Here is a 26726-nt window from a genome sequence, read left to right as displayed (position 1 = left end):
TATTTTCCTAAAGAAATAGCACTCTTGCAAGAACGGGACCCGATTGGCTATCCCCATGAAACTGGACAGCTCAGGCTGCATTTGCCTAAACCCCGCCTCCTGGCCAAACTTTCCCGAAGAGCAAGTCCTTCCGAAGAAACGAAAGTGAAACTGAACTGAGCTATTTCCTAGTCCCAGCTCACTTCGCAAGGCCAACCCCTCCAGAGACACCTTCCGGTCCCAGGAGCCCTTTGCTTGGTCGAAGCAGCTCTAGGAAGCTCAGTGTGCTTGGCTTGGCTCAGACCGGCTCGGTCCCGCTCAGCTAAACCCTGGTGGCAAGAAATGCCTGGGGCTTCGTGATGGACTCCTGGCAGGTAAGCCGGGGACAGGTGAGTGCGTGGCCCGCCGTGCGGACGGATGCAGGCGGGCCCTCAGGACACAGGGCGCCTTTCCCTGGCGCTTTAAGCTGGTCTTGTAACTTAATGTGACTTGGTGGTGGTGTGGAGAATACAAACAGCAGAACATGTTCAGCGGCGTTTAGACAGAGACACTGCCGGCGTCCTCCCACTGTGCCCACCTCCCGGGAATCAAGTGCTCCGTCCACAGCCCTGAGTGTTGTGCTTGCTTGCTTCCTCATGTTCTCCCCTCAACCAGAGACGCTTCTGTTCTGGGGATCTTGTGTTACTTACGCTGCTGCTTTAAGAGGGTGGGGAGGAGGAGGTGGGGAGGAGGAGGCGGGGAGGCCGAGCTGACTCTGTGATGGCAGGCACTCCCTCCCTCTCCCCGCTGCCTGGTCCTTGTGGCTGCTTCTCCCCTTGAGCCCCACGTGGGCAGCCTACTTCTTCACCAGGAGCAGCACCCCCGCACCACGCGTTCCTGAAGGGCTTGGGGCAAATGGAAGTAGTCCTCCTTCACCTGCCGACTCGACTCATAGCAACCCTGCAGGACCCGCTGGAACTGCCCCACTTGGCAGCCGTCGAAAGACCCAGGAGCGGCTTGGCTTGTGGTTTTGACCTGCTGACGTAGCCGTGAGCAGCCGAATGCATACCCACTTCGTGGTCGTTCAGAGTGGAAGGCCCTAAATGCCCTTCAGTAACTGAATTGATAGACTGGGATGCGGCCCCACAAAAGTGGAGTACTGCTGAGCAGACTCACATGCGGCACCTAAGCCAAAAGAAGCCAGAGCCAAAGGCGCCATCTGGACATGCTTCCTCTGCCTGACCGTTAGAACGGAGCAGTGGTTGCCAGGGGCTGGGCTTAGGGGGAGAAGGCGGAATGGAAGGGTCCTCTGTTTTATTTGGATGATCCTTATAAGCGCAGTGGGTTACACGTTAGGCTGCTAACCTCAAGGTCAGTGGTTCAAAACCATCAGCCACTCTGAGAGAGAAAGATGGGGCTTTCTGTGCCGCACAGAGTTACAGCCTTGGAAGCCGCCCGCAGGGGCAGTTCCACCCGGTCCTGTTGAGTCACATCGACTCTATGGCAGCGAGTTTAGGTGTCTGGTCTGTGTAAGCTGTGTGTGCTTGACCTAACAGAGTACACCCCAAACCCACAGCCATCGGGTTGATGCTGGCTCAGCCGTCCCATGGGACAGAATGGAACTCTTCCTTTGGGTTTCCAAGACAGAAAATCTTTACAGGAGCAGGCAGCTTCAACTTCTCCCAAGGTTTCAGTTGCTGACCTTAACCCACGATGCCAGTAGGGTTTGTCAAAACTCCATAAAATCATACCCTAAAAAGGGTAGATTTTAATCTATGTAAATTATAATTTGTTGTTTTTTTATCATTTTATTAGGAGCTCATACAACTCTTATCATAATCCATACATACATCAATTGTGTAAAGCACATCTGTACATTCATTGCCCTTATCAATCCCAAAACATTTGCTCTTCACCTAAGCCCTTGGCATCAGCTCATTTTCCCCTCCCTCCCCGCTACCCCTCCCTCATGAACCCTTGATAATTTGTAAATTTTTTTTTCATACCTTTCGCTGTCCTTACGTCTCCCTTCATCTATTCCTATGCCGTCCATCCCCCAGGGAAGAGGTTATATGTAGATCCTTGTAATTGGTTCCCCCTTTCCAACCCACCCTCCCAGTATCGCCACTCACAACACTGGTCCTGAAGGGATCATCCGCCCTGGATTCCCTGTGTTTCCAGTTCCTATCTGTACCAGTGTATATCCTCTGGTCTAGCCAGACTTGCAAGGTAGAATTGGGATTATGATACTGGGGGAGGAGGAATCATTTAGGAACTAGAGGAAAGTGATATTTTTCATCATTGCTACATCGCACCCTGACTGGTTCTTCTCCTCCCCAAGACCCTCCTGTAAGGGGCTGTCCAGTGGCCGACAAATGGGCTTTGGTCTCCTCTGCACTCCCCCCTCATTCACAATGATAGGATTTTTTTGTTCTGACGATGCCTGATACCTGATCCCTTCTACACCTCATGATCACACAGGCTGGTGTGCTTCTTCCGTGTGGGCTTTGTTGCTTCTGAGCTAGATGGCCTTGTTCACCTTCAAGCCTTTAATATAATTTAGTTTTTTATACAGCTGACTCGGTGACGGTGACCCCTGGTGTGTCAGAGTGAACTGTGTGCCATAGTGGTTTCGTAGCTGGTTTTTCAGAGGTAAATCACGAGTCTTTTCTTCTGAGACACCGAGTGACTTGAACCCTGAGCCTTGCGGTTAGCTCATAGTCACCTATGCTTAGCCATTTGCACCACCAGGAATTCCTTGAAAGAATTAAAAGACCAAAACCCAGTACCATTGGGCTGGTTCTGCCTTGCAGCAGCCCTCGCGGAGGCAGCAGGGTTTTTGCGACGCTGAATCTGTATGGGGGCAGAGGGCTTTGTCTTTCTGCTTGGGACACCCCGTTCTTCAAAGGCCCTCCCTTTGCTAGCAGCCCGACAGCATTCGTCCCACTGGGCTGCCAAGGCTCCTCTGAAAGGATTGGGAGCAGAGAACTAAGGGGGAGAAACAGCTTTCTTCCTGTGGTGGCCACGGGGTCTCCTCGCTTGATTCTGAATCTATAAGACCAAACTGGAGTGAAACTGTGTGGGCCTTGAATGCTCACTGGCTGTTGGCCTGGTGAATGGATGTGCTTGGGAGAGGGGGCTAGAGAGAGATTCGGGATGAACAGCACGGCTGCCCGCCTCCTTGCTCTTATCCATCCGCCTGGGTTGGTCTCTCTCCGAAGGCCTTTCTCACGTGGTGGTGTGGCTTGTAAGTAATACTCGGGAGATAGGGTATTAATAATCTTCTTCCCTGTAATGCCACTTCCCCCAAAATAACCATTGTAACCGATTCTCTTCTTTGTTTGCCTTCCTTCTGAGCTACACTTACACTCTGTTACATGGCTGCTTCTCTTTACCAGAAAAAGGGGATTCGACCAAATGCATCCCTCTGTGGCATGCTGGTGTGTGTTCAAGTTAGCACGGTCTGTCTCCCTGCCATCGACTGAATTCCACCTCCCAGCCGCCCTAAAGCACTGGGAGAGCTGCCCCTGTGGGGAGTAGCAAGCCCCTCTTTCTCCGGAGGAACAGCTGGTAGTTTCGAACTGCCGATCTTATGGTTGGCAGCCCGACACGTAACCCAGTGTGCTGCCAGGGCTGGCATCACACGCTCCTAAACTGTCTCCAGACTAACACACTACGAAGGTCCGTCACGCCCGTGCCATTCACACATGATGGGTTTGATCCCACTGGAGCATGCGCAGACATGTCCGTGGCCAGTCCGCTCCGTAGTGTGCTTGCTCCGTTTCATCCAAGTGCTTCCCCACAGGAAGCAGGACAAAGGATGGAAAATTATTTTGAGATCAGAGCTAAACTCAAATTTTTAACATCTTCCAAACTCATTGAAGCTTTGTGACAGGCTCACAGGGATGCTGCCCCGTGGTTTTTATAGCGATCACGCATTTCTTTTTTACATTTTATTGGGGGCTCATACAACTCTTATCACAATCCATACATATACGTACATCAGTTGTATAAAGCACATCCGTACATTCTTTGCCCTAATCATTTTCGAAGCATTTGCTCTCCACTTAAGCCCTCTGCATCAGCTCCTCATTTCTCCCCTCCCTCCCCCCTCCCTCATGAGCCCTTGATAATCCACAGATTGTTATTTTGTTATATCTTGCCCTATCCAGAGTCTCCCTTCCCCCACTTCTCTGCCATCCATCTCCCAGGGAGGAGGTCACATGTAGATCCTTGTAATCGGTTCCCCCTTTCCAACCCACTCACCCTCCACTCTCCCAGCCTCACCCCTCACTCCCCTGGTCCTGAAGGCATCATCCACCCTGGATTCCCTGTGCCTCCAGCTCCTATATGCACCAGTGTACAACCTCTGCTCTATCCAGACTTGCAAGGTAGAATTCGGGTCATAGTAGGGGGGAGGAAGCCTTTAGGAACTGGAGGAAAGCTGTGTTCTTCATCCGTGCTATGTCGCACCCTGACTGACTCATCCCCTCCCCTAGCCCCCTCTGCGAGGGGGCGATCACGTATTTCTAAGACACGTCAAGACGACCTCAAAGATGAGCCAAGGAAAGACCATCAGCTTCAACAAACGCAGAAACAGGCGCAAGCCCAGAAACGGGGCCGGAGGGTTGCCATTGGTACTGCAGGCGGCTCTGCACTTTCTGTTTTAAGGGGACACCTTGCCATCAGCAAGCTCTCAGCGCGATGGGTGCCACACACGTTGCGTGAGTTCAGCCAGCTCTACGAGGTGGTCTGCCCATCAGTCTGGGGCGCGAGATTAAAGCTTCTGATGGTGATGTCATGGAATGAACCGGAACTGGAGCCAGTCTTGGATTCACCAGTATGACCCAGAGAGCCAGGTCCGACCAACACAGTGCCTTCCAAGGAGACACGCTGCGGGGCCACTTAAATTCAAGGCAGAAGATCAGCTTAGAAGGTTCTAGACTTGCAGCGGTTCTCAACCTGTGGGTCACGACCTCTTCACAGGGGTTGCCCGATTCATAACAGTAGCAAATTGACAGTGATGAAGTAGCAAGGAAACCAGTTTTATGGTTGGGAGGTCCCACCACAACATGAGGAACTGTCTTAAAGGGTCGAGGCATGAGGAAGGTTGAGAACCACTGGCTTAGAAGGTTATAGAGATTTCTTCTCTTTTAATTCCAAGGGTGGGTCTTGATTGATTTTCTTAAAAGATGCATAATAATCACAGGGACTTGCAATGAAGAAGTTTCAAGAAAATTAAATATCTCCCACCGCCTCCCAGCTCAGGCCACAGGCAGAGTGGCAGCGGCCAGGCAACCCAGCTTCTAGAAGGCTCTCAGTGCACGAGTTCTGAAGGTATCCAGCAAACACCCTCACCCCCACCCCCATTCCCAAGATGCCCCAAAGGGAGGTCAGCTCGGTCGAAGGGGCGGTGAAGGAGGAGGCCAGGAGAAGACGGACACGGTTGTCAGCGACACCTGCGCCTGCAGCAGTGGAGACGAAGCCCAAAAAGGCAGCCGGAAAGGACAGATCCTCAGACCAAAGTGCGAGCGAAGGGAAAACAGGCTGAAGCCGCTAACCAAGAAGCTAAAGAAGATTCACCTGTGGAAAATGGAGACGGAAACGAGGAGCGCCCAGCCTCTGATGAAGCAGGAGAAAAAGAAGCCACGTCTGATGACTGTTTATCCACCAAGTTAGCTCCCTTCTTGCACAATCCAGAGGAATATTTTTACCAACTATTTTGTAAATTCAAGTTTTTTAGCAGCTCCGGAAACATTAATTAAGAAGGAGGAAATCCCACTTCCTCCTCCTTTTTTTTAAAAAAAAAAAATGCTCTTTTTAAAGATGTGAAATCATTACCTGGTTGTTTATTTTTTGGCATATCCAGAAAATAGTGGGATGTTGAATTGTGGGAACAGTTGAGTGTCAGTCAACACAACCTTGCATGGGCTGGGAAGCATTTTTGTACCCCTCGTACAAAGCATACTGAATGGCAGTTTGGAGTCACTGTCATGCATTGTATGACTCGAGCATTAAAAGTTTTGTCTCCATGTTGCTGTTTTCGTAGAACTGTGATGGTCAGAACTGTGCATCCTGCAACACCTCCTCTCCGGCCAGTCCGGCTCTCCTGATAGCTTTGTTACATGCGCTGGTGGCTTGAGCATTTCAGGGTGCGGTCTGTGTGGCATTGAATGGTGAATTCGTGGGACTCAAGATGTAACAGCTTATCAACATTTAAAGGTCATAGTATTTGATAGCCTCTTTTTCAAAATTGCTTCCAAATTTACAGCTGGAAAGTCCCTGAAATCTAGAAAGAAACTTTTAGGATTTGGCTACAAGTATCAAGAATGGTGTACAAGTTGTTCAGAATGTCTCAGTGTTGCTTCAGAACAGCCAATAAGATGCCAGTTGCAAGAACGAAAACTTGAAACTGCTTCCATGAGAAAAAGGCTGCAAAACTCGCCAGTAAATGTTTTCTCCATCGCAACAACGTATGACCCCACTGAGTCTCTGAGCGTTTCACTGGGGAACCGTATCCCCTCCAGCCCTGAGCTTGTCCGTTCAAACGTCTTTCTGCTCCACAAACTCAGCGGACACTGACAGCAGCACGGGCTAAGCCCTCGAGGCTGCCCAGATGGCAGCAGTGGCGTGGAGCGAGTCAGGTGCAGCAGGCCTCTGAGAAGGCCCAGGAAGGCGGACGCCGCCTCAGCAGCGGGTAGACGTGGAGGGAGGACCGTCTGTTTAATAGAGGTCTCCATTACTTTGTGGCAGTGCTCTCTGACTGTGTATGCAGGTCACTTACAAACAAAATTAGACTATGAATACTCTAACGTGGAATGAATGTGTTCATTTTCTTTTAATCCTCTTGATACAAGGGCATTGAAGTATTTCTCGATTTTGGCCAGTTTAAATCTAGAAAGTGTTTAGCTAGACATTGACTTTGTTGTTAGGCGCTGTTGAGCTGACCACGTATGTGACAGATTGGAAGTGCCCCTGGGGTTTTCTAGGCTGTAATCCTCACCGGAGCACATTTGCAGGTGGTTTTGCTGGTGGGTCGGTCCATACCAAGCACTTAACCACGGTGCCACCAGAGCGCTTCAGAGACCAACGGTACAGACCTCAGCTTCTCTCACTGCTGCCGCGTGCACGCCGACTCACAGCGACCCTGAACGACGGGCTCGGCCTGCTCCTGGGGCTGCCGCGGCTATAACTCTCACAGGTGGAGAAGGCTTCCTCTTTCTCGGGGCAGCTGGTAGTTTGGAACTGCCGACCTTGTGGTTCAGCAGCCCGATGCATAGCCAACTATGCCGCTAGGCCTCCAAGAAACAAGCACTAGACACTTTACCGCAGGTCACTCAAAGAGCTCACTGGAAGATTCCCATAGTTCAGCTGAGTGAGCTGGTGGTTTTGAACTGCTAACCTCGCTCGTTCTGTGTGCATATGGTCGGGAGGTCGGGGGAGTGGAAGATGGGGGCTGGGTGTAACGAGCAGCAAGGAGAGGTGTGTTGCTTGTGTGGCGTCCTCCTCATGCAGTCACTAATTCAACTATCACGTGACCGTCAGCTCTGCCCCGGTGCTCTCAGATACTGGGACTGCATAGTCCTTGCCTCCAGGGAGTTCCATGGATTAAACTGCAGCCATGCCCTCCCCCGCGTCCATCCACACTTGCGTGTCTGAGGAGTGGAGGGTTGAGTACTAGCTGTAGGCCATTGCTCATCACCTGTCAGATGTACTGCGATGTGCGGCATCAGAATTTAAGTACATATCAATCAATAGATTTATGGGGAAATTCCATTATCTTTTAATCCACTTTCCATGGACTGGATGGGCGGAGCTCCCACACCCTGGGGTGGTGAGTCCGAAGTCTGAAACCGTAAGGAGCTCTGTAAGGCGGGGGTCAGAGTTGTGCTGGGAACGTAGTGCTGGCAGAGAGGAAGACGCCTGCCGTGGCCTGTGTGAGAGCTAATCAAACTCACTACCGTCGAGTCAAGTCTGACTCCCAGCAGCTCTAAGGGGCAGCACTGCGCCTGTGGTCTCCGAGACTAACGCCAGGAGAGCAGGGAGCCTCCTTCCTCCTCAGAGTGGCTGGTGGACTGTTCGCAGCCCAACTTGTAACCCACTCTACCTTGAGAGCCAATGAGGGGCGAGAGACAGGCACGTGTAAGAGACAGTGCGGGAGCATGGACCAGAGAGGACTGAGCAGCTACCTGAGTAGCAAAGAAGGCTGGGGTTTCTAGCCTTAGCTGGGAGGAAACTGCTCCCATTCATGGGAATGAAGAGGCAGAGAAAGCCGGGGTTGAGAGTGATTGATTTGGTCTGGAATGTGTGGGGATGGAGGCAGTGGCAGGAATCTAAATGACAGGTGGTCTCCTGAACAAAGAAACCAACCAACCGCACTGCCATCGAGTCTGTTCTGGGTCACAGCAGCTCCGTAGGACCGGGTAGAACTGCCCCTGTGGGTGTCCGACCCCGTAACTCTTTACGAGAGGAGAAAACCTGTCTGGTAGTTTGAACTACAGACCTGGGGATCGCAGCCCAGCTCCATCCACTGCGCAGCTAGATGGTTGAGTGCAGGTTGGCACACTTTGGAGATGGCAGAACCAGTCCTGTCCCTCAACAATTTTCAAAGCTACTTAAAAGCCACAAGTCTCTATTTACAAGCAAATGGAGTCACTATTAACTGAATAATGTCCTTTAAGTGAAACTATGATAGTTTTATTTTCACTTTCGATTTTCCTTCAGAGCCACGTGCACGTGCTCAGAGAGCTGCCGTTTGCTGACCCCTGGTTGGAAATGAGGTCTCAAGCCCATTACCAGGTGGTGGCTGGAGTCAAGAGCGCTAGTTCAGGTTGAGGAAGTGGATAGAATGGGGGCAGGATGTAAACAAAGAAGCTCTCAGAGAAAACTGGGGTTTGATTACATGCGAGGGGCAGAGAAAGGGACAGAGGCCGGCAGAAGGAAAATAGGTCAGAGGAGCCCTCTGGTGCTGTGTCCCCCAGCCCTGGAGAGAGACTTTTTGGAGAGCTCACTGTATTTTCCTGAATTCTTCTACAGTCCCACCCCCACCCCGTATTTTGGTCACTTGTTTGTGCTGCTCTGTCTTGTTCCTTCAGTTGAACTGAAACTCTGCTGTGTCTGTGATGTTATATTTGTGTTTCGTTGACGATCGATGGCATGTGGATGCGTTCTTAGGCACACACCATCAGTGTCCTTGCGAGAGTCATAGAGAATGTAAATGTGGATGCAATTCTGTGTTTGCTGTTTATGTGGCCCAGCTGAGCACTGGTTTGTTGTCAGCTGCTGTCTGTTGGTGGTGAAGTGGTTTAAGAGTAGGTCGTGGACCATGCCCAGTAGGCAGAACATATGGGTGTGGCTGGACTGTGTGGGTGGCTATAGTTGTTGTCTCCATCTGGTGGGACAAGGCAAAAAGCAAAAATAAACCACAAAAAAAGAGAGAAAGAAATGAGTGGAGGAAGGGAAAAAAGAGGAGCTGATACCAAGGGTTCAAATAGAAAGTTAATGTTTAGGAAATGATGGCTCCATATGTACAAATGTGCTTGATCCAATGGATGTATGGAATGTTTTAAGAGCCCCAATAAAATTATTTAAAAAGTAAAGAAATAAAAAATAAGGAAGTGAGTTAATTTATTGTGCCAAGCTGGCCAATAAACATATGTAGAGTTAATTGAATGAAGGGCGGAGGGAAAAATGGCTCAGTGAGCCTCGCCTTTCGAGTTCTCAAGTCTCTTGCTTTGTGATGGTCAGATCAGGGTGCAATTGCCTTAGCCAGTTCCCTGCTTCAGCTGGCAAGGCTCACTTCCTCAAGACATCCCTGAGGAGAAGCCACATGAATCTATCCCAATGCAGCCCTAGATGCTGGGCAGCCGTGTGGAGACCCCTGCCAGCGCCGAGATACACGTTCACTGATTCGGCTTTCCTCCTGCAGTCAGCATCATAGTGTGTGTTTTGTGAGATGGAGGAGGACTTTGTGGATTGGTGTCGGACACATGGGCTAATGTTGGACTTGGGGGCTTGGGCAGCACTGGGTTGGGATGTTTTCTTGATGTGCACTTAACCTTTAAAGAAAACTCTCTTATGCATGAGTTTCTGTGGATTTGTTTCTTTAATGTACCTAGACTAACGGGAAGGAGACATCATAACTAAAAAGAGAGGGAAAGGAAAATAAAAATAAGGGAAGAAAAAATACAAGTGAAAACTAGGGAGGGTAGAATAGAGAACAATCTAAGAAAGGAGGTGGCGGGGCGGTGAGAGCAAAGGAAAGGCGAGGAAGGCTGAAAGTAAGGGAAAACTTCAGAACTCACTGCCATCGATGCCGACAGCCGCCCTGCAGGGCAGGGTAGAGCCGCCCCTGTGGGTTTCTGAGACTGCAACTCTTTACAGGAGTAGAAAGCCTCCTCTTTCTCCAGCAGAGTGGTTGGTGGTTTCAAACTGCTGACCTGGCAGTACCAGGTCAGCCCATCACCACGTAGCTAGCAGTAGTAGGGCTCCCACAAAAACAAGGGAAGGGAGCGAAATAGCAAGAGCGCCCTGGGAGGTGGGCAGGGCACCCAGCAGGCGTTGGCACCCTCTGGAAGAGATGGCATTTCTTCTGGCCCGTATGTTGTCTTCCCCCGGGGAACCTGATCCAGGAGTACTTTGTGCCTCCTAAGATGGTGGCTGAAGTCAGGGTGTGGAATCCTGGAAGGAATTCTTTGGGGCTCAGAGGGCTGGAGTCCAGGTACCTGGTTGTGTTCTTTCTTACCAATTCAGGAGTTCTGCTGGTCTGGGGAGGGGAAGTTCAAGTGCCTCCTGACATGAGGAGGTACTGTACCCAGTACCCAGTTCATGAGGATGTGGCTGACTTCAGAGAGAGCGGGGCTGCACAGGGTCAGGGGTGTCACCAGTCACTAGGGCTCAGGGTGGGAGTGGCCACATTGGATGATGTAGGGAGCAAGAGAGGAGCCCACCTTTCTCGTTGCTGTGTGTGTGTGAAAGGCCACGATTGAATGCTGCTTGCAAACGCTCAGGATAGCTCTGCTGCATCCGGCTGACCTGCAGTTCACCCGGTCTCCTTTCCGGTTGCTTCTTCCCTTAGTCAACATTCCATCCACTCCTCCAGCCTTTTCTCTGAAGCTCAGGGTTCCAGGATTATCATCCATAGCTTCATTTGGCCCCTAGAATTTTCGGGGAGCATGTCTGCCTAGCTCACCATCTTTCTGCTACTCAGAAGAACACACGTTTGAAGGAAAAGGTTCCCTTCACCTCCCTAAAATGTCGCAGGGGAAGGACTGAGGTGGCCCGCTAGAGGCTGTGCTGAGGTAGCCGTGCCCCTGGGTCCAGCCGGAAGCCCAGCATTTCCACACAGACACCTCTAGTAGAGCTTTTGGGTGAGCGCTGGACCGCTAGCTACAAGGTTGGTGATTTGAAGCCCCCAGTAGGAAGAAAGGAGGTTGTCTCCTCCCATACAGACCGACCACCTCGGGGACCTTCTGTAGGTGACTCTGAGTCCGAGTCGACTTGATGGCAGTAGGTTTGCATCTTTGTTTTGTTCTGACCCGTGTTCTAATCCACATTCGCCCTCCCTTGCCCTTGGCTCCCTCCTTGCTTTCACGGTTGCAGCCCTCCATCCCCAGCAGGACTTAGAGGTACAGGCACCCCATGGGGGCAGGGGGGAGCCGCACACCCCCAGGCTCACTGCTGTAGGCCTAATGCCCGTTCTTTTCCGTTTTCTTGTTTGTTCTGCAGGGGTATTCCCTGAACAGACACCGCACCCCTCTCATTCACAGCTATGAGCACAGAGACCTCAGACACCAGCAGCCAGACCTGCAATCATACTCAAACCATCTCCAACTTCGGCAAATAGAGTTTCTCAAGGGGCGACTCTCAGAAGTGCCCCTGGTTGGAAAGCAGATACCTTCCCTGCCTCCGCTCCACCCTGGGCTCCTGCCAAGGTTCCCGGAACCACCTGCCAGAGTTGGGCAGCTAGGGCGCCGGCATAGCCCTAGGGGCGTGCCTTTCCAAAGTCAGGGGCTCCAGAGAGGGTCCCGCTTTCCCCTGCCATGGGTTCAGCCGCGGAGCAGTGTTGACGGACTAGCCTCACATTTCCAGGAGCTAAGGATCTGCCCGGACCAGGAACATAGGGTCCTGAAGCACTTGGAAGCCCTTGGGGAGGGGAAGAGCATCACAGCGCTTGAGCTCTCCAGAAAACTCAGGACCCCCAAGAGGGAAATCAATCGTGCTGTATACTCGCTGGCAAAGAAGGGCAAGCTCCACAAAGAGGCGGGGACACCCCCTTTGTGGAGAATCGCAGGCTCGGGTCAGGCCAGGGCGCAGCTCAGTTCAGCCCCGCAGCCAGACAATCACAGCCAGACAGCACCAAACACAGACTTCAGTTTTGAATCCGAGGACACCACCCCTGACTTGGATGCAGAAGACAGGAGCCCCCCAGTTATTTTTGAAACAGAAGAAGAAGTAGTAGTAGAAGAAGAAGAGGAGGAGGAAGAAGAAGGAGCCAGAAACCCCACCTGTGTCTTGGAAACTGGAAGCACAAGCTCCACCTTTGGCTCGGAAGCTGAGAAAGAAGGGAGCTCCGCACCTGGCTTGGAAACTGAACGCAGAAACCCCACCTGTGGCTTGGAAGATCCCCCCGTGCCTTCCAACATGGCTGAGATCAAGGAGAAAATCTGCGACTACCTGTTCACCGTGTACAACTCTTCCGCCCTGAATCTGGCGAGAAACGTCGGGCTGACGAGGGCCCGTGACGTCAACACCATCCTGCTTGACCTGGAGAGGCAGGGAGATGTGTACAGGCAGTGGGCGACCCCGCCCATATGGTTTTTGACAAACAAGAAGCGGGAACGGATGCAAATCAAGAGGAAGCCCAGCATTGTGTCAACCATCGCCCCAGCTACCTCCCCTGAGACCAAGACAAGTGTGGTGTTCCCCCCCTGTACCCTACCCATTCCAGGTGCCTCCAACAACACGGTGACCCCGGGGAAAGTGGCGAACGGGCAGGACCCCGTCATAAAGTTAGAACATCGCCAAGAGGCCACCCCAGAACCAATCAGACCGAGGCCACCTGTTCATAACAATGGCCCGTCCAAACCAGGGTATGCTGGCTTTGAAAACGGCCAGTGGGCCACAGACGACATCCCAGATGACTTGAACAGTATCCGCGCGGCCCCAGGTGAGTTCCGAGCCATCATGGAGATGCCCTCCTTCTACAGTCCTGGCTTGCCACGGTGCTCGCCCTACAAGAAGCTGACCGAGTGCCAGCTGAAGAACCCCATCAGCGGGCTGTTAGAATATGCTCAATTCGCTAGTCAGACCTGTGAGTTCCACCTGATAGAGCAGAGCGGACCACCCCATGAACCTCGGTAAGAGACCACCCAGGGACTGCCCCTAGGGTTGGGGTCAGGCGCTTGGGCTCCTGACAGTCTCGGCTGGCTGGGGAGCCGTGCTGATCGGCATCTCCTGTCGGCCTGTTGGCTCTCAGCCCCGATGGGCCCTTTCTCCAGAGGTTGAGGTGGGCTGAAGACCTCAGCCCAGCCCGAGTCCTGGCTGGGAAGGATGGGGAGGTTGGCTCTGGTGGCTGCAGTGAGCCGCTTTAGAAGGCAGTAGCTCTCGTGATGCACCGTTGTCCGGCCTGCTTCTGAGGCCGGAGCAGTGAAGCCTTGATTCCCTTCCCCCAGCCCCCTGCGCCGTCCTCCCCCAACCGCCAGGTGAGTAGGTTCAGGAACAGATGGGCTGGGTGGGCAGGCCGGCTGCTTGGCAGCAGCAAGTGGGCCAGCTCCCCACCTCAGCGCCTGGGGGCAGGGGAAAAGAGGGCAAAGCCAGGGTGGCCACTGCCTGCTTGTTGAAGGTGCTGTTTCTAATTTTACACACCTCCCCTGCACAGATATGGGGCTGGCGGCCTCCTGCTGCTGCTGCTCCTGAGCTATGGAATCAGAGATCACCTCTTAGGCAGCTGGGCAGGCCCGGCACCATGGCACCCTGACAGCCAGTGGGCCCAGAAGGTCCTAAAGCCATAGAAGCTGAGTGGTTGAAGGTTGCCGCTAAAGAGAGCCAGGGGGAAGGGAGAAGCTTCCACCAATCTCTCTAATTGTCTGGGCCGGTTTTAGGGACAAGTGAATTTTTAGCCGTGGCCCTTGTGCCTTATCTTGGCCATGGTTAATGACACGACATGGCACTGCCCCTGAGCTGTTGAAAAGGTGACGTGTCTGTCCAAAAGCTGACAGCCCGCTCTCCCCGCAATCCCCCTCCCCGGCCCCCCACGCCGCTGCTGGCTTGTTTCTGTTTGGGTCAAAGACCGGTTATCTCACACAAACACACCACCACCCCCAGAGTTGGGGAAGCAGTGACTGATTCAGAGTCCCGCTGCTGGACAGATAGGCATCATGTTCAGAAATCTCAGAAGACATCCTAGAAAACGAGGGGTCTGGCTGACTTTTCGAAATGATATCCCAGGCTGAGCAAGGAGCTGAACACATTTGAAAGCTTGAACTAGGTTCAGCGCGCCGGAGCCGGCGCTCCTGGGTTTCTAAATGCAGAAGAGACCCGTCCTCCATCTGAGAGCAATCGAGTGACTCGGCACGATAAGAGCGGTGTCTCTGAGGGGGGGGTTGGGGATTGAATCAGGCCCCTGACAAGTGGCAGGTGTCTGCGGGTCCCTGGTAGGTGTCTGAGTAATGTGCAAATGGGCCCTGAGAAGCCCTCCCTTCATTTAGGAACTTCCTCTGCGGTGGCCACGACTGGGCTAGCACGGAAGTGTAATGGTGATTGTAGCTCGTTCTCATTCTTTGCACGGGCTTGCTCTTCATTCTCGCTGAGCGCTTGGGGCATGTGGTCACCTGTGGCCCTGCTGTTCTCATGAGCCACAGAGTCTGGTGCCACCTATGACCCTGCTGTTCTCATGAGCCACAGAGTCTGGTGTCGCCTATGGCCCTGCTGTTCTCATGAGCCACAGAGTCTGGTGTCGCCTATGGCTCTGCTGTTCTCATGAGCCACAGAGTCTGGTGTCGCCTATGGCCCTGCTGTTCTCATGAGCCATAGAGTCTGGTGTCGCCTGTGGCCCTGTTGTCTCATGAGCCATTAGCCATACAGAGTCTGGTGCAGGCGGCAGTGTTGCCCCCAAGAAGTGGTGGGCTGAATCTCTGGAAGGAGGGCCTAGGCTAGTGTTCACACATCTATCTAATCACCGTCCATCAAGATTTAAATTCCAGGTGGTTATCAGTGGCCGAGAGTTCCCCCCAGCTGAAGCTGGCAGCAAGAAGGTGGCCAAGCAGGATGCAGCGACGAAGGCCATGACCATTCTGCTGGCGGAAGCGAAGGCCAAGGACAGTGGGCGAGCCGAGGAGCTGCACCATCCCCCCGAGAAGGAAGCCAAGAAGGTAGGTGCCCGCCCTCCAGGAGGTAATCCGTGCCTGAGCAGTACCAGGATTTCCGGCTGGTCAATAAGGTGGGTTTGCTGCCACCTCATCAGCCATCCCACCCTCTCTCCACCTTGCTAGCCTGCTGGAATTTCAGAGTTCCGCCTGGCGAGGGAGGAACGTGAGCTCTAGGAACTTTAGGTAACTTGCTTTTTATGCAGTGACTAAAACATACCCAGCAGCCTCTCTTCCTCTGGAAGCCGTTCCCCAACCTAGTGTTGGCCAGCAGAGATGTTCTCCTCCCAGCCTCCGTAAAAAGACCCCTGCGGGTGCCATGGGTGAAACACTGGGCTGCTGGCCACAAGGTCAGTGGCTCAAACCTACCAGCCATGCCCCTGGAAGAAGACAGGCTGTCTGCCTCAGAAACGCGGTGGGGCCGGTCCCCCCTGTCCTCTTGAGGCTCCCTTTGATGGCAGGGCTGGGTCTTCCCCTCGGGTGGACTGGCCGGTGTTTTCTCAGGTGGCTCTTTTCTGTCTCGCATTTTCTGCAGACCACTGAGTGCCAGCCTGCCACTCCTTCAGCAGCATCGCTTTTCTCTGGAAAGAACCCTGTCAGTACATTGCTGGAGTGTATGCACAAGTTGGGGAGCTCCTGTGAATTCCGCCTCCTGTCCAGGGAGGGCCCTGCCCATGACCCCAAGTATGTCTCTTATATCATCTGTCTCTGTGGTGGTATTCTGAGTGAGAGAGGCAGGCAGACAGACAGACTTTCCTCTCCACCTCCTGAGAGACAGCAGGGTACTTCATTGATTTCCAGATGAGAATAGAAGGGGCTTTGAGGGGAGGGGTTGCTGTTGGGGGGGCCGAGAATTGAGCGTGGGAATTCAGAGGGCGAAGCAAGGACCAAGCCCTGGAGAAGGAGGCTGCGGTGACCTGGGCGGCGTGAGACGTGTTCTACTCTGAAACTCGGGCTCTTGTGAGGCCAGGCTGATACTGAAGTGCTGCCTTGGGGGGTAGACGGGAGGTAGAGGGCACTGGCTAGTCCAGGCAGAAGTGGGTATGTGAGCCAGGGCACGGTGGGTAGGGGGAGGACAAGGAAACGAGGCGCAGTGAAGGATGGCGAGCTGACCTTGGCTTCGTAGCCGCTCTGTCAGACCTTGTTCACCCTTCTTGCCCTCCCGGTAGGTTCCAGTACTGTGTTGCCATGGGGCCTCACACTTTCCCCACGGCGAGTGCCCCCAGCAAGAAAGCGGCGAAGCAGATGGCCGCAGAGGAAGCCATGAAGGCCCTCCAGGGGGAGGCCACCAACTCAACGTCGTCTGATGAGCAGGTGGGCCGCTTTCCTGCCCGTAAGGTGCAGGAGGGTCTCTGAGCACCTGAGTGGTCCCGGCTTGCTCATGAACTTCCTCCAGTGTTCATGGCCCACGCTTTGTTTGGCTAACTCTCCTTCAGCCTGGAGGTGCAAACACGGAGTCATTTGATAACTTGGAATCTCTGATGCCCAACAAGGTCAGGAGGATTGGGGAGCTTGTCAGATACCTGAACACCAACCCTGTGGGTGGCCTGTTAGAGTATGCCCGCTCCCACGGCTTCGCTGCTGAGTTCAAGTTGATCGACCAGTCTGGACCGCCTCATGAGCCCAAGTGAGTGTCCTTGTCTTGGCTACAGCCCGGGGTTGCAGGGGGGGCACGTTCTGTCACCAGGGAAGGAAAGGATGTGTGTAAGCTGTGAGTGAGAGGACAGCAAACCAATTAGCCCCATCTCCGTGGTCTCCCTGATAAGATAATCCCAGCCCTCTTCCAGTGAACACGATTCTTTTTATCACTGTCAGGTAAGGGTTGGGCTGCTAACTACAAGGTCAACAGTTCAAGTCCACATGGCAACTTGCTCCTGGGGAGGGAGATGAAGCTCTCGGCTCCTGTAAAGATCTACAGCCTGGGAAACCCCATATAGGGCCACGATGAGTCTGAATCGACGTGGTGGCAGTGGGTGTTGATGTAATTTTAAACCAAAATGGGAAGTGGGTTTAAATTAAAATTTATTTTTAAAGGAATATATAAGGAAGATTTGAACAGTTCATCTTAAAACGGAATTAAAAGATAATGAAAATTTTCCAGGAACTTTTTGAAAGCCCTCTTTATGTGGAAAGCCATGGAAACCGATTAAAAAGTATACCATGAAAAGTCTCGTTTCTACCCCCAAGCTTCTAGTCTCCTTCCCCAGACCGGTGCAGTGCTACTAGTCCTGGGACCTAGAAATTTCTACACATGCACTACCACATTTTCGTTGCCGCTATTGTTTAACAAAAATAAAAATATGTGATGATGCATTAGGTTAGGTTGACTAAAAGGACAAAACCTAGTGACATACCCACTCTTTTATGTCAAGAAGGAATTGCATAAAGTTGAGGGAAAATGCCTTTATCTTTTGAATCCCATTTCCCCCTCCTATATCTGCACGCGTTGTTTTTGGTGAGAAACTTACTTTTCATTTTCTTTTTCAGATGGAGGGAATAAATGTGTATTATTTCGCAGTTCGAGACCCGGGGCTTAGCTAGGTACCTCAGGGCAGGGTCTCGTGAGGCTGCAGCCCGCCCGGCGCTTGACGGAGCTGCTTCCCAGCTCTCACCCGTGCCTGCTTCACTGGGTGCTCCTGGCCACTGGAATGGACACTTATCTGTATCCAGCGCTGCAGGCGTCATACGCCTTGTTTGCTGCTCCATTAGCAGTATGCGAAGTCAGTCCTCAGTAAACGTGGGCTAAACGAGCACCTTCAGAGGAACAACTTAGAGGAAAGAAAGGTGGGGCTGTGCAAGGACACAGTCGATCCAAGCCACTGGGGCGAGCTTGAACCTACTCGGAAGCCAGTAAATTAGGGACGGGCTTGAGATGAGGATGGAGGCTCTGTAAGCAGCAGCAGTGGCTATCAAAACGGGCACCTGGACTCCCACCCCTCCCCCCAAGGGACATTTGGTAGTGCCGTTAGGCACCATTTGGTGGTCCCAGCTGGGGTGGGTTACTGGCATGGAATAGGCGAAGGCCAGCGGTGCTGCTGAACTCCCTGCAGGGCACCCCCAACTCCCACAGCAAAGAACTATCTGGTCAAAGTGTCAGGGTTGTTGGGCGGAGAGGCCAGTAGGGACCGGGTCGATTCTATAGCACACACCTTCCTGGGGGACGTTCCTTCAGCTCCGCCCGTCTGCGGCTGCTGAGTGCTTGAAGTGTGGCTGGGGCAGCTGAGGAACGGAATGGCGTTTTCCACTTTAAGCAATGGCCTCTCGTGACTAGGGGCTGGCATATTGGCCAGCACGGTAGACTCTACAGGAGTCAAGTAGTAGAACAAACGTGCATGTATGTGTGTCTGCATGTGCACATGCACATATAGGGGGGCTTCCATGTTTCGTGAACTTTTGGAAACCCCCGCATGTATGCAGGCAGATGCTTGTATAGGTCACATATGTAAATCTGTGTATATGGGAGGGGGCTTCAAAATACATGCTCATATATATGGAATATATCGTATATGTCATAGATAAGAAGGATAGGTACACACATACGTATGTGTATGTACCACATGTTTATGTGAGGAGGGCTTCTAAAATTTCAAGAAAATTCGATTAACAGATAGTGCAGGTCTTGCATGAACTTTTGAAGCCCCTGTATATCTGATATATAGACATTGTGCCCAATCATTCACATTCTTCGCAAACATGTGGACTTATCCTGGATCCCTGGGCAAAGATCCCACACTTCTGGCCTCCTACCCTCACTTTACCCGGTAGCTCTGGTTACTAAAGCATCCAGTTAGAGGCAGTTGAATTATCCAGAGCTGAATTTCCCCAGGCCCCTGGCTGGGACCTGGTTGGAAGCCAGGATTGTTGAATCGCCTGGTAAGTTTCCAGGCCCTTTTGCTCCAGCATGCTCTTCCAGGAAGGAAATCCCCGGCCCGGCGGGCCAGGCCACTCGCTGCCTTGTCTGTGCCAGGGGCCAAGCCGAGCCCAGGTCTGAACCCGCCTCAGGACAGCCTGCTCCCTGGACGTGCCCCTCAGTCAGGGCTAGGCCTTTTTGAGCAGATCAGGAAGTAGATGAGGAAATGGAATCCGGAACTTGACAAAGCATTAAGCAGCATTAGCTCCTATGGGGAGAAAGTCAGTCCCTTCTCGTTTTTGCTGAAGACGCTAGGCTTTCTCTACACCTCTCTGGGACTTGCTGATCTTCTGTGAGAGGAAAGGCGGGCCTCTGGGCCCTTGCAGACCCAGATTCTTTAAGGCTCCATTGAGAGAGAGACACGGAGGGGTATTGTCGGCGCTCTGGCTCGAACTCAGAGTGGGCTGCGATTCACCATGGGATTGGAGACCGGACTGAGGAAGTGACGGGCTATTTGTTTGCTAGCCGGGCCGTGGCGTAAGCCAGTCCTCCAAGGCACAGCGAGCTGCCCACCTCACCTCTGGTGCTTGTCTTATGCCCTGCTTCTCACCCCCCCAGGTTCGTTTATCAGGCAAAGGTTGGGGGTCGCTGGTTCCCAGCCGTCTGCGCCCACAGCAAGAAGCAGGGCAAGCAGGAAGCAGCCGATGCGGCGCTCCGTGTCTTGATTGGGGAGAACGAGAAGGCAGAGCGCATGGGGTTCACAGAGGTAACCCCAGTGACGGGGGCCAGTCTCAGAAGAACTATGCTTCTCCTCTCCCGCTCCCCAGAAGCACAGCCAAAGACAGTTAAGACGTCTACTTTTGGTGCTCTCGTGTCAGCCCCATAGCCTGGAAAGCGGGGCTCGGGGGGAGAGGGGCGGGACCTCCCTGCCTGTGAGCTGTCTGCAGTGCGCGGCGTGGGTGGGTTGGGGTGTGTCTATTCCGTGGCCCTGACGGGGCTCGTGTCCCCCCAGCTCCCCCTCACCGGCAGCACCTTCCACGACCAGATCGCCATGCTCAGCCACCGCTGCTTCAACACGCTCACCAACAGCTTCCAGCCCTCCCTGCTCGGCCGCAAGATCCTGGCCGCCATCGTCATGAAGAAGGACGCCGAAGACCTGGGCGTTGTGGTCAGCTTGGGCACCGGTAAGGCAGGGGCAGGGTGGCGGGGGGAGCTCTTGTCTGTTGCATTGGAGCTGCCCGATCCCGAGCGGGAAATGGCCCTCTTCTCCCGGGGAAGGGGATGTGGGAGTGCACAGACTGAAGTCCCCCTTGCTTTCCCCCTCCCCAGGGAATCGCTGTGTGAAAGGAGATTCTCTCAGCCTCAAGGGAGAAACCGTTAACGACTGCCATGCGGAGATCATCTCCCGTAGGGGCTTCATCAGGTGAGCAGCGCCTGGACCCTGTCGCTGCATCCAGCCCGTGCCACCCCGGGCTTCTCAGGCCCCCATTGGGCCCGGCATCTGCTTGTAGCCCGGCCCTTTGAGCCTGCCTGACCCGTCAGTCCCTCTGACCCTGCTGCCTGGCCCAGTGCATGCCTCTTCCTTGCCAGCTTTGATTCCTGCCCTTTTTGAAATCCTTCAAAGGACATTTCTGACTTTGGGCCTTGGAAACAAGGCAGCCGTCTCTCCCACCCCTGCCAGCTCTCGCCTCCACCTCACCGTTTCTGTAATCCATGGAGGGAGCGCCCTGGGGAGATGCAGCCTCCCACAGCCATTTGTCCTGCCCACGGATCCTGGAAGCCGCTATAGCCAGGTGCCCTGCGTAGAAGCAACGCTGACCCGAAAGGCTAGCTTCCTGTCAGGAATGGGAGGTCTCCCCGGAGAACTCTGCACTTTGTCAGCCTGAGAAACCATGCAAGACCCCTGGCCCCGCACGGAGCCTGCCTGAGATCTCAGCCAGGCCTTGTCTCCCCAGGTTTCTCTACAGCGAGCTGATGAAGTACAACCCCCAGACTGCAGAGGACAGCATTTTTGAGATTGCTAAGGGAGGAGGGAAGCTCCAAATAAAAAAGACAGTGTCGTTCCATCTCTACATCAGGTCTGTACTGTCTCGCGGCCCGAGCTGGGGTTGGGGGCTCACTTACTGTCCTGCCACATGCGGCCCATGGTGGGTGACAGGAGAATCCCTGGCTTCAGCCAATAGGACTGTTGTTGTGGTCCAAGAAACTGGCAGGCAGTATCTGCCCAGGTGGGTTCTCACAAAGTCCCCTCCCGCAGCACGGCTCCCTGTGGAGATGGTGCCCTCTTCGACAAGTCCTGCAGTGACCGGGCTGTGGAGAGCACTGAATCCCGCCACTACCCTGTCTTCGAGAACCCCAAACAAGGCAAGCTCCGCACCAAGGTGGAGAATGGTGAGTGGCACGCCCTCCCTCCGCCCCCTAAGGGCTCCGCACAGCCCCAGGCCCATCACTGCACTGGGCTACAGCTGCTGGCTGAGCGGAGAAGGTTTAGGGCAGTGGTTCTCAACCTCTGGGATGTGACCCCTTTGGGGCTTGAATGACCTTTTCAGGGGTCGCCTAAGACCTTCGGAAAACACATCTTTCCAATGGTCTTAGGAACCGAGACACCACTCCTCTATCCATCTCCAGGCGGGTCTGCCCACATGCAGATACGCCCATATACGAGAACCCAGCATGATGACATCATTGCACCAACCCCATCACGTACATCCCATACAAATACAGGTGTATATGGCAGGGTTGGCGCCATAATATACTTATGCAGACCAGTCATGCGTGTAGAAAGCAGCTGCTGTGTTGAAAGCAGCTACTGTGTTGAAAGGAGCAGTATTGGACGTAACATGACACGCCATGAATTATAATTACTGAGTAAATATAAAATCATGTACTGTGAAATCATCAACTACTGCAAATATATATATTCATACACACACATATACACCATCTGGATGCTGATCCATCTTTTTATATTCAGCTATGATTATGTTCAATTTATAACAATGAAAACACATCCTGCATATCAGATACTTACATTATGATTCATAACAGAAGCAAAATTACAGTGATGAAGTAGCAACGAAAATAATTTTATGGTGGGGGCTCCCCACCACATGAGGAGCTGTATGAAAGGGTCTCGGCATCAGGAAGGTGGGGAACCGCTGCTCTAGTGGCTTCCCGCTGCCCTTCATGTAAAAGCAAAGCCCAGGCGAGCACGCGGGCCCATCGCCACGTGGCCTCTTGTCATTACCCTTGCTGCCTCAGGGCCTTTGCTCTAGCCGTTTCTCTGTCTGGGACACTACTGCTCCAGCGGCTCCTCTCTTCCTCCATGTCTCAGCTCCCCTGAAGCCCTCAGCACCTGGAATCCCCCAGTGTGTGCTGGTCCGTCCCTTTCCTACCCCAACCCCACTCTGTAGGGTATTCGTGAAGGCGAGGCTCTCACCTGCTTCTCCCACCACTGTTTCGCAGCATTAAGTGCAGTGCCCGGCACAGAGTAGGTGCTCTGAGATCTAGGCAGAGTGCGTGAGGCCGGCCAGTGACCCAGGGGCTCTAACCCGAGTCATATTCACAGGAGAAGGCACCATCCCAGTGGAGTCCAGTGACATCGTGCCTACTTGGGATGGCATCCGGCTCGGGGAGCGACTCCGCACCATGTCCTGCAGTGACAAAATCCTGCGCTGGAACGTGCTCGGCCTGCAAGGGGCGCTGTTGACCCACTTCCTGCAGCCTGTGTATCTCAAATCTGTCACACTGGGTAAGGGGCAGGCGGGCCTAGGACGCTGGAACTGGTATGTCCGATGGTGCCCAAAAACCGCGAGCTGTGTGCGTTTTGGCCAGATGTTGTTAGCATGCTTGACTCAGCGGCCAGTCATTGATGGCCGACCGCCTTGGAGTTTAGGCAGCAAGCCCAAGACATGGCAGGCGACTTAAAGCAGCCCAGTGCTTCAAACGGCAGCGTCCTAGCATCCTTGCTCTCCGCCGTCCCTGGCCTGACCCCAAGCATCTAGATTACAGCAGTATTTGATATGCCATCCATGTCTGGGGAGCCACAGTCACAAGATGTTTCCTAACCAGCACTGTTGGTCTGTCGCCCTGATGGCACTGTCTGATGCCTTTAAACCTGTCCTCCACCACCCCCCACCCCACCCCTGCCTCCTCCCAGCCCCGGCTGCTCGCCCAGCCCCTTGCATTTTTGTATCCAGGTTACCTTTTCAGCCAAGGGCATCTGACCCGTGCTATTTGCTGCCGTGTGACAAGAGACGGGAAGGCATTTGAGGACGGACTGCGACATCCCTTCATTGTCAACCACCCGAAGGTACTGTAACCCCACATGTCTTTCCCTTGACCCTTTAGGCCATCCTGTCGACTAAGCAAAAATAAGCACTTTGGGCAAAAGGAGCCTTCGCAGCACCCCTCCTTTTGCATGACCAGGGCACCTTGATCCTGCTCAGAGTCCAGAACTGGCTAGGGTTTGGCATAGCTAGATGCTGCCTAGTCTCACCAAACAGGACACAGAGTGGGGGAGGGGGAGCTCGAGGCGCCTCCACCCCTCCCGAGGCTCTCAGTCCCTGCTGCTGGCCTTGTGCTGACAGGTCTCCCTCTCCTGCCCTGCTCCAGGTTGGCCGAGTCAGTGTCTATGATTCCAAAAGGCAATCTGGGAAGACTAAGGAGACGAGTGTCAACTGGTGTCTGGCTGATGGCTATGACCTGGAGATCCTGGATGGGACCAGAGGCACTGTGGACGGGTGAGGGGCGCTCCCGAGGGTGCCCAAAGCTGACCAGATTCCGGCTCCCCCCACCCCCACCAGCCTCAGGGGGATAACCAGTGTTTTCACTTCTCTAGGCCCCAGAATGAACTGTCACGGGTGTCCAAAAAGAACATTTTCCTTCAGTTTAAGAAGCTCTGCTCCTTCCATCACCGCAGGGACCTACTGAAACTCTCCTATGGTGAGGCCAAGAGAGCCGCCCGGGAGTACGAGACAGCCAAGAACTACTTCAAAAAGAGCCTGAAAGACATGGGCTACGGGAACTGGATCAGCAAGCCCCAGGAGGAAAAGAACTTCTACCTGTGCCCCGTATAGTCCCCTGGGGGCTGGCTGGCTGTGGGTGTTCGCACAGGGCTCAGAGAGGCGGCTGTAGCATTCCTCACCACGTTGGTCAGGGTTGTTTTTCAGGTTTGGGGTTTTTGTTTGTTTTTTTAGGAAGAGGGTGGTGGTTTTCATTTATGTTTTCTACTTTAAAAAAAAAAAAAACAGAACCAAGAGTCCTAATACTGAGAACTTTGGGTTTCTGTGTATCCCGCTTCCTTTGGGGTGGCTGGGCTGGGTTTGGCCAGCCCCCTTCTGTTGCCCTAAGTGAAGGGACAGGGACCTAAGGGGAGAACAAGGGGGTTCTCTTCGCCCACAGCGTCTGCTGCCCTTTCCTCTTCCGTTTGGTTCTGTTTCCTGCCATTTCCTTGGAGTTTGTGTTTGCTACACTGACCTCTTGTGGTCTTGCCTGGGCTCCAGGTGAGCCGTGTGAATCATGTTAGGTACCGGTGGACACCCTGGTGGCGAGTGCGGCCCTCTACAGAATGTCCCCTCCACGTGGAGATTCCTTCCTTCCTTGTGATCATTCCATTTCTCTCGCTGCCCGAGGGAGAGAGAGAAACCTAAAAATGTTCACTGAGACATCTGCAAGGGCAGGAATTGAAAGCGGCGGCCAGCTGACTCCTGGCACCAGTGGGAGCGTGTGGTTGGAATCTGCAGGTAGCTTGCTGCTCAGTGATCGTTGGACCTTGCACTTTAGCCCGTTGGGAGGCCAGGCAGCTGGGAAACTGCTGCTCCGCTCGCCATGGGGCCTCTTCCCACAGGCAGCAGGGAGGCCTACTACCCATCGCGATGGGCTAGAGGAGTGGCCCAGGCAAGAGTGTGCCCGGGTCCCCTGCAGAATGGCACAGCCAATCCTGGGAATCTGGCCAAGCTCCCAGCCGCTCCTCCCAAAGCCTTCCTAGGAAGTTGCCCAGCCAACGGAGGGAGCAGGGCCACAGCCAGCCAGCTGGCAGGAAACAACCAACGAACCCCAGGATCGCTGGCAGCAGGTAGCCATCACCTCCGCTCAGATAATCAGGGCATCACCTGGGGCCAGATCTCTGTCCCGTGCTTCTCCTGAGAAAACTCGGGGAACGTGGGCGTTTTCACCAGAATTCAGTCGCTGTGGCGTCCTGCCTGCCACCGATGGCCTGCAGTCGCACCGAGTGGAAATCCAGACGTCTGTCTCCATTGATCCAAGTGCTCTCGTCTTTACCAGGTGGATCCGGAAGTTGGAACAGGGTGGGGCTCACACTTGGAGGCTTCTCTCCTGGCCTTGCAGGGACTCTGAATAGGCTTGGCCTATGAAGGCAGTCTTCATTGGTGAAAGGGCAGCTTGACCTCCCACCCGGAGAGGTAAAGTCCTTTGTCTGCACCCTAGCCGGTCAGAGCCTGCAGCCTTTCTGTAGGGTCCATGTCAGCCTCACAAGAACTAGAGAGGTTGTGCTACCTCCAGGACTGACCTGCCTCTTCCCTCCAGGTGGCCCCTGGCCCCTGTGAACTTGCTGAGCCTCATGCTCACCTCCCCCCACATGCTTTCACAGCCCTCCCCAGTCCCGCTGCCCCTTGGCAAACTACTGAGTAGTCAACCCTGTCTGTCCACCTCTTCCACAGTAGATGCATCCACATGTGCACTTTTATTCTTTGTGGCTACAAACCCTCTGTTCCGTAACCAAATATTGGCCCAAACAAAAAGACCCACGTTTTTAGAATACACTGGGCATGTCCTTGCAGAGCCCCAGGCGGCCGAGCAGCTGCCAGGGAATCACTGTCTGTCTGCTGGAGGCAAGGGGCTCGCTCCCTGGCCGTGATCAGGCTGGGCACAGGCGTGTGGTTCCCAACCATCAGGAGGAAGCTCTTCCCCGGGGTCCGCAGAATGCTGGCTCCTCGGACAGCTGGGCCCGCCGGGCATCTCGGGTGCTACCCTGGCCTGCATGCCACATCTCCCCAGGAGCATGGGGGCTCTCAAAGATCAGGGCCCCACTCGCCCCCAAGATCTGATGGAGCAAATTCCCAGTATTGCGTGTCTGCTGTAGGAAGAGAGCCCCGGCTCCCTATGTCTGCCGGGAGCCAGCCCGAGGCAGGCCCTGCCCACCCCGCACCACCTCTCCTGCCCGGCCTCGGACAGAGGCCGCTGAGCCCTACCAGGGGCTCTGCTCACTCTTACAAGTGTTTGTTGTTTTTTTTAAGCAGGACACCCTACCCCCTGCCTTTTTTAATGATTTTTGTCATTTGTCTGAACTCTGGCTATTGTGGGTAATCACTTGTAAGAATTGTTGCTGCTTGAAGCTATTTCCTTTACTCGTGTTGAAGGGACTTTGATGGTCTTTGGGTCTCATGACCCCAAGAGCAGAGTTGGCAAGTGCCCAAGTACAGACTTGGGGACCATGATGGCTGCAGTCCAGTTTTATACTTCTGCTTTTATGTGTCTCTTGATATCACTGACTGATACACATTCCCCATCAATAAAAAGTTCAAATTGTTAGA

The 26726-nt window shown here is 53.6% G+C and overlaps 1 protein-coding gene across 5 annotated transcripts; it reads left to right on the top strand.

Moving 5' to 3' along the window:
- The first annotated feature begins 202 nt into the window (after positions 1 to 202).
- On the top strand, positions 203 to 26726 carry ADAR (adenosine deaminase RNA specific). 5 transcript variants are annotated; one of them, XM_075562518.1, is made up of 15 exons: positions 203 to 353; positions 11686 to 13316; positions 15149 to 15329; positions 15859 to 16007; positions 16493 to 16637; positions 16760 to 16950; positions 19792 to 20017; positions 20186 to 20357; positions 20503 to 20596; positions 21129 to 21251; positions 21431 to 21564; positions 22742 to 22924; positions 23373 to 23485; positions 23788 to 23915; positions 24014 to 26726. In XM_075562518.1, the coding sequence occupies exons 1-15, from the start codon at positions 339 to 341 to the stop codon at positions 24249 to 24251; spliced, it is 3723 nt and encodes a 1240-aa protein (XP_075418633.1). In that variant the 5' UTR covers positions 203 to 338; the 3' UTR covers positions 24252 to 26726. The 5 variants fall into 5 exon arrangements, with proteins under 5 accessions (XP_075418633.1, XP_075418639.1, XP_075418647.1 ...); XM_075562524.1 differs by having other exon boundaries at positions 210 to 368; positions 16817 to 16950; XM_075562532.1 differs by having other exon boundaries at positions 211 to 368; positions 16817 to 16950; positions 19792 to 19939.

The sequence above is a fragment of the Tenrec ecaudatus genome, chromosome 1 (genome assembly GCF_050624435.1).
Source record: "Tenrec ecaudatus isolate mTenEca1 chromosome 1, mTenEca1.hap1, whole genome shotgun sequence".
Taxonomy (NCBI): Eukaryota; Metazoa; Chordata; class Mammalia; order Afrosoricida; family Tenrecidae; genus Tenrec; species Tenrec ecaudatus.
This window is presented reverse-complemented; position numbering and strand designations above follow the sequence as displayed.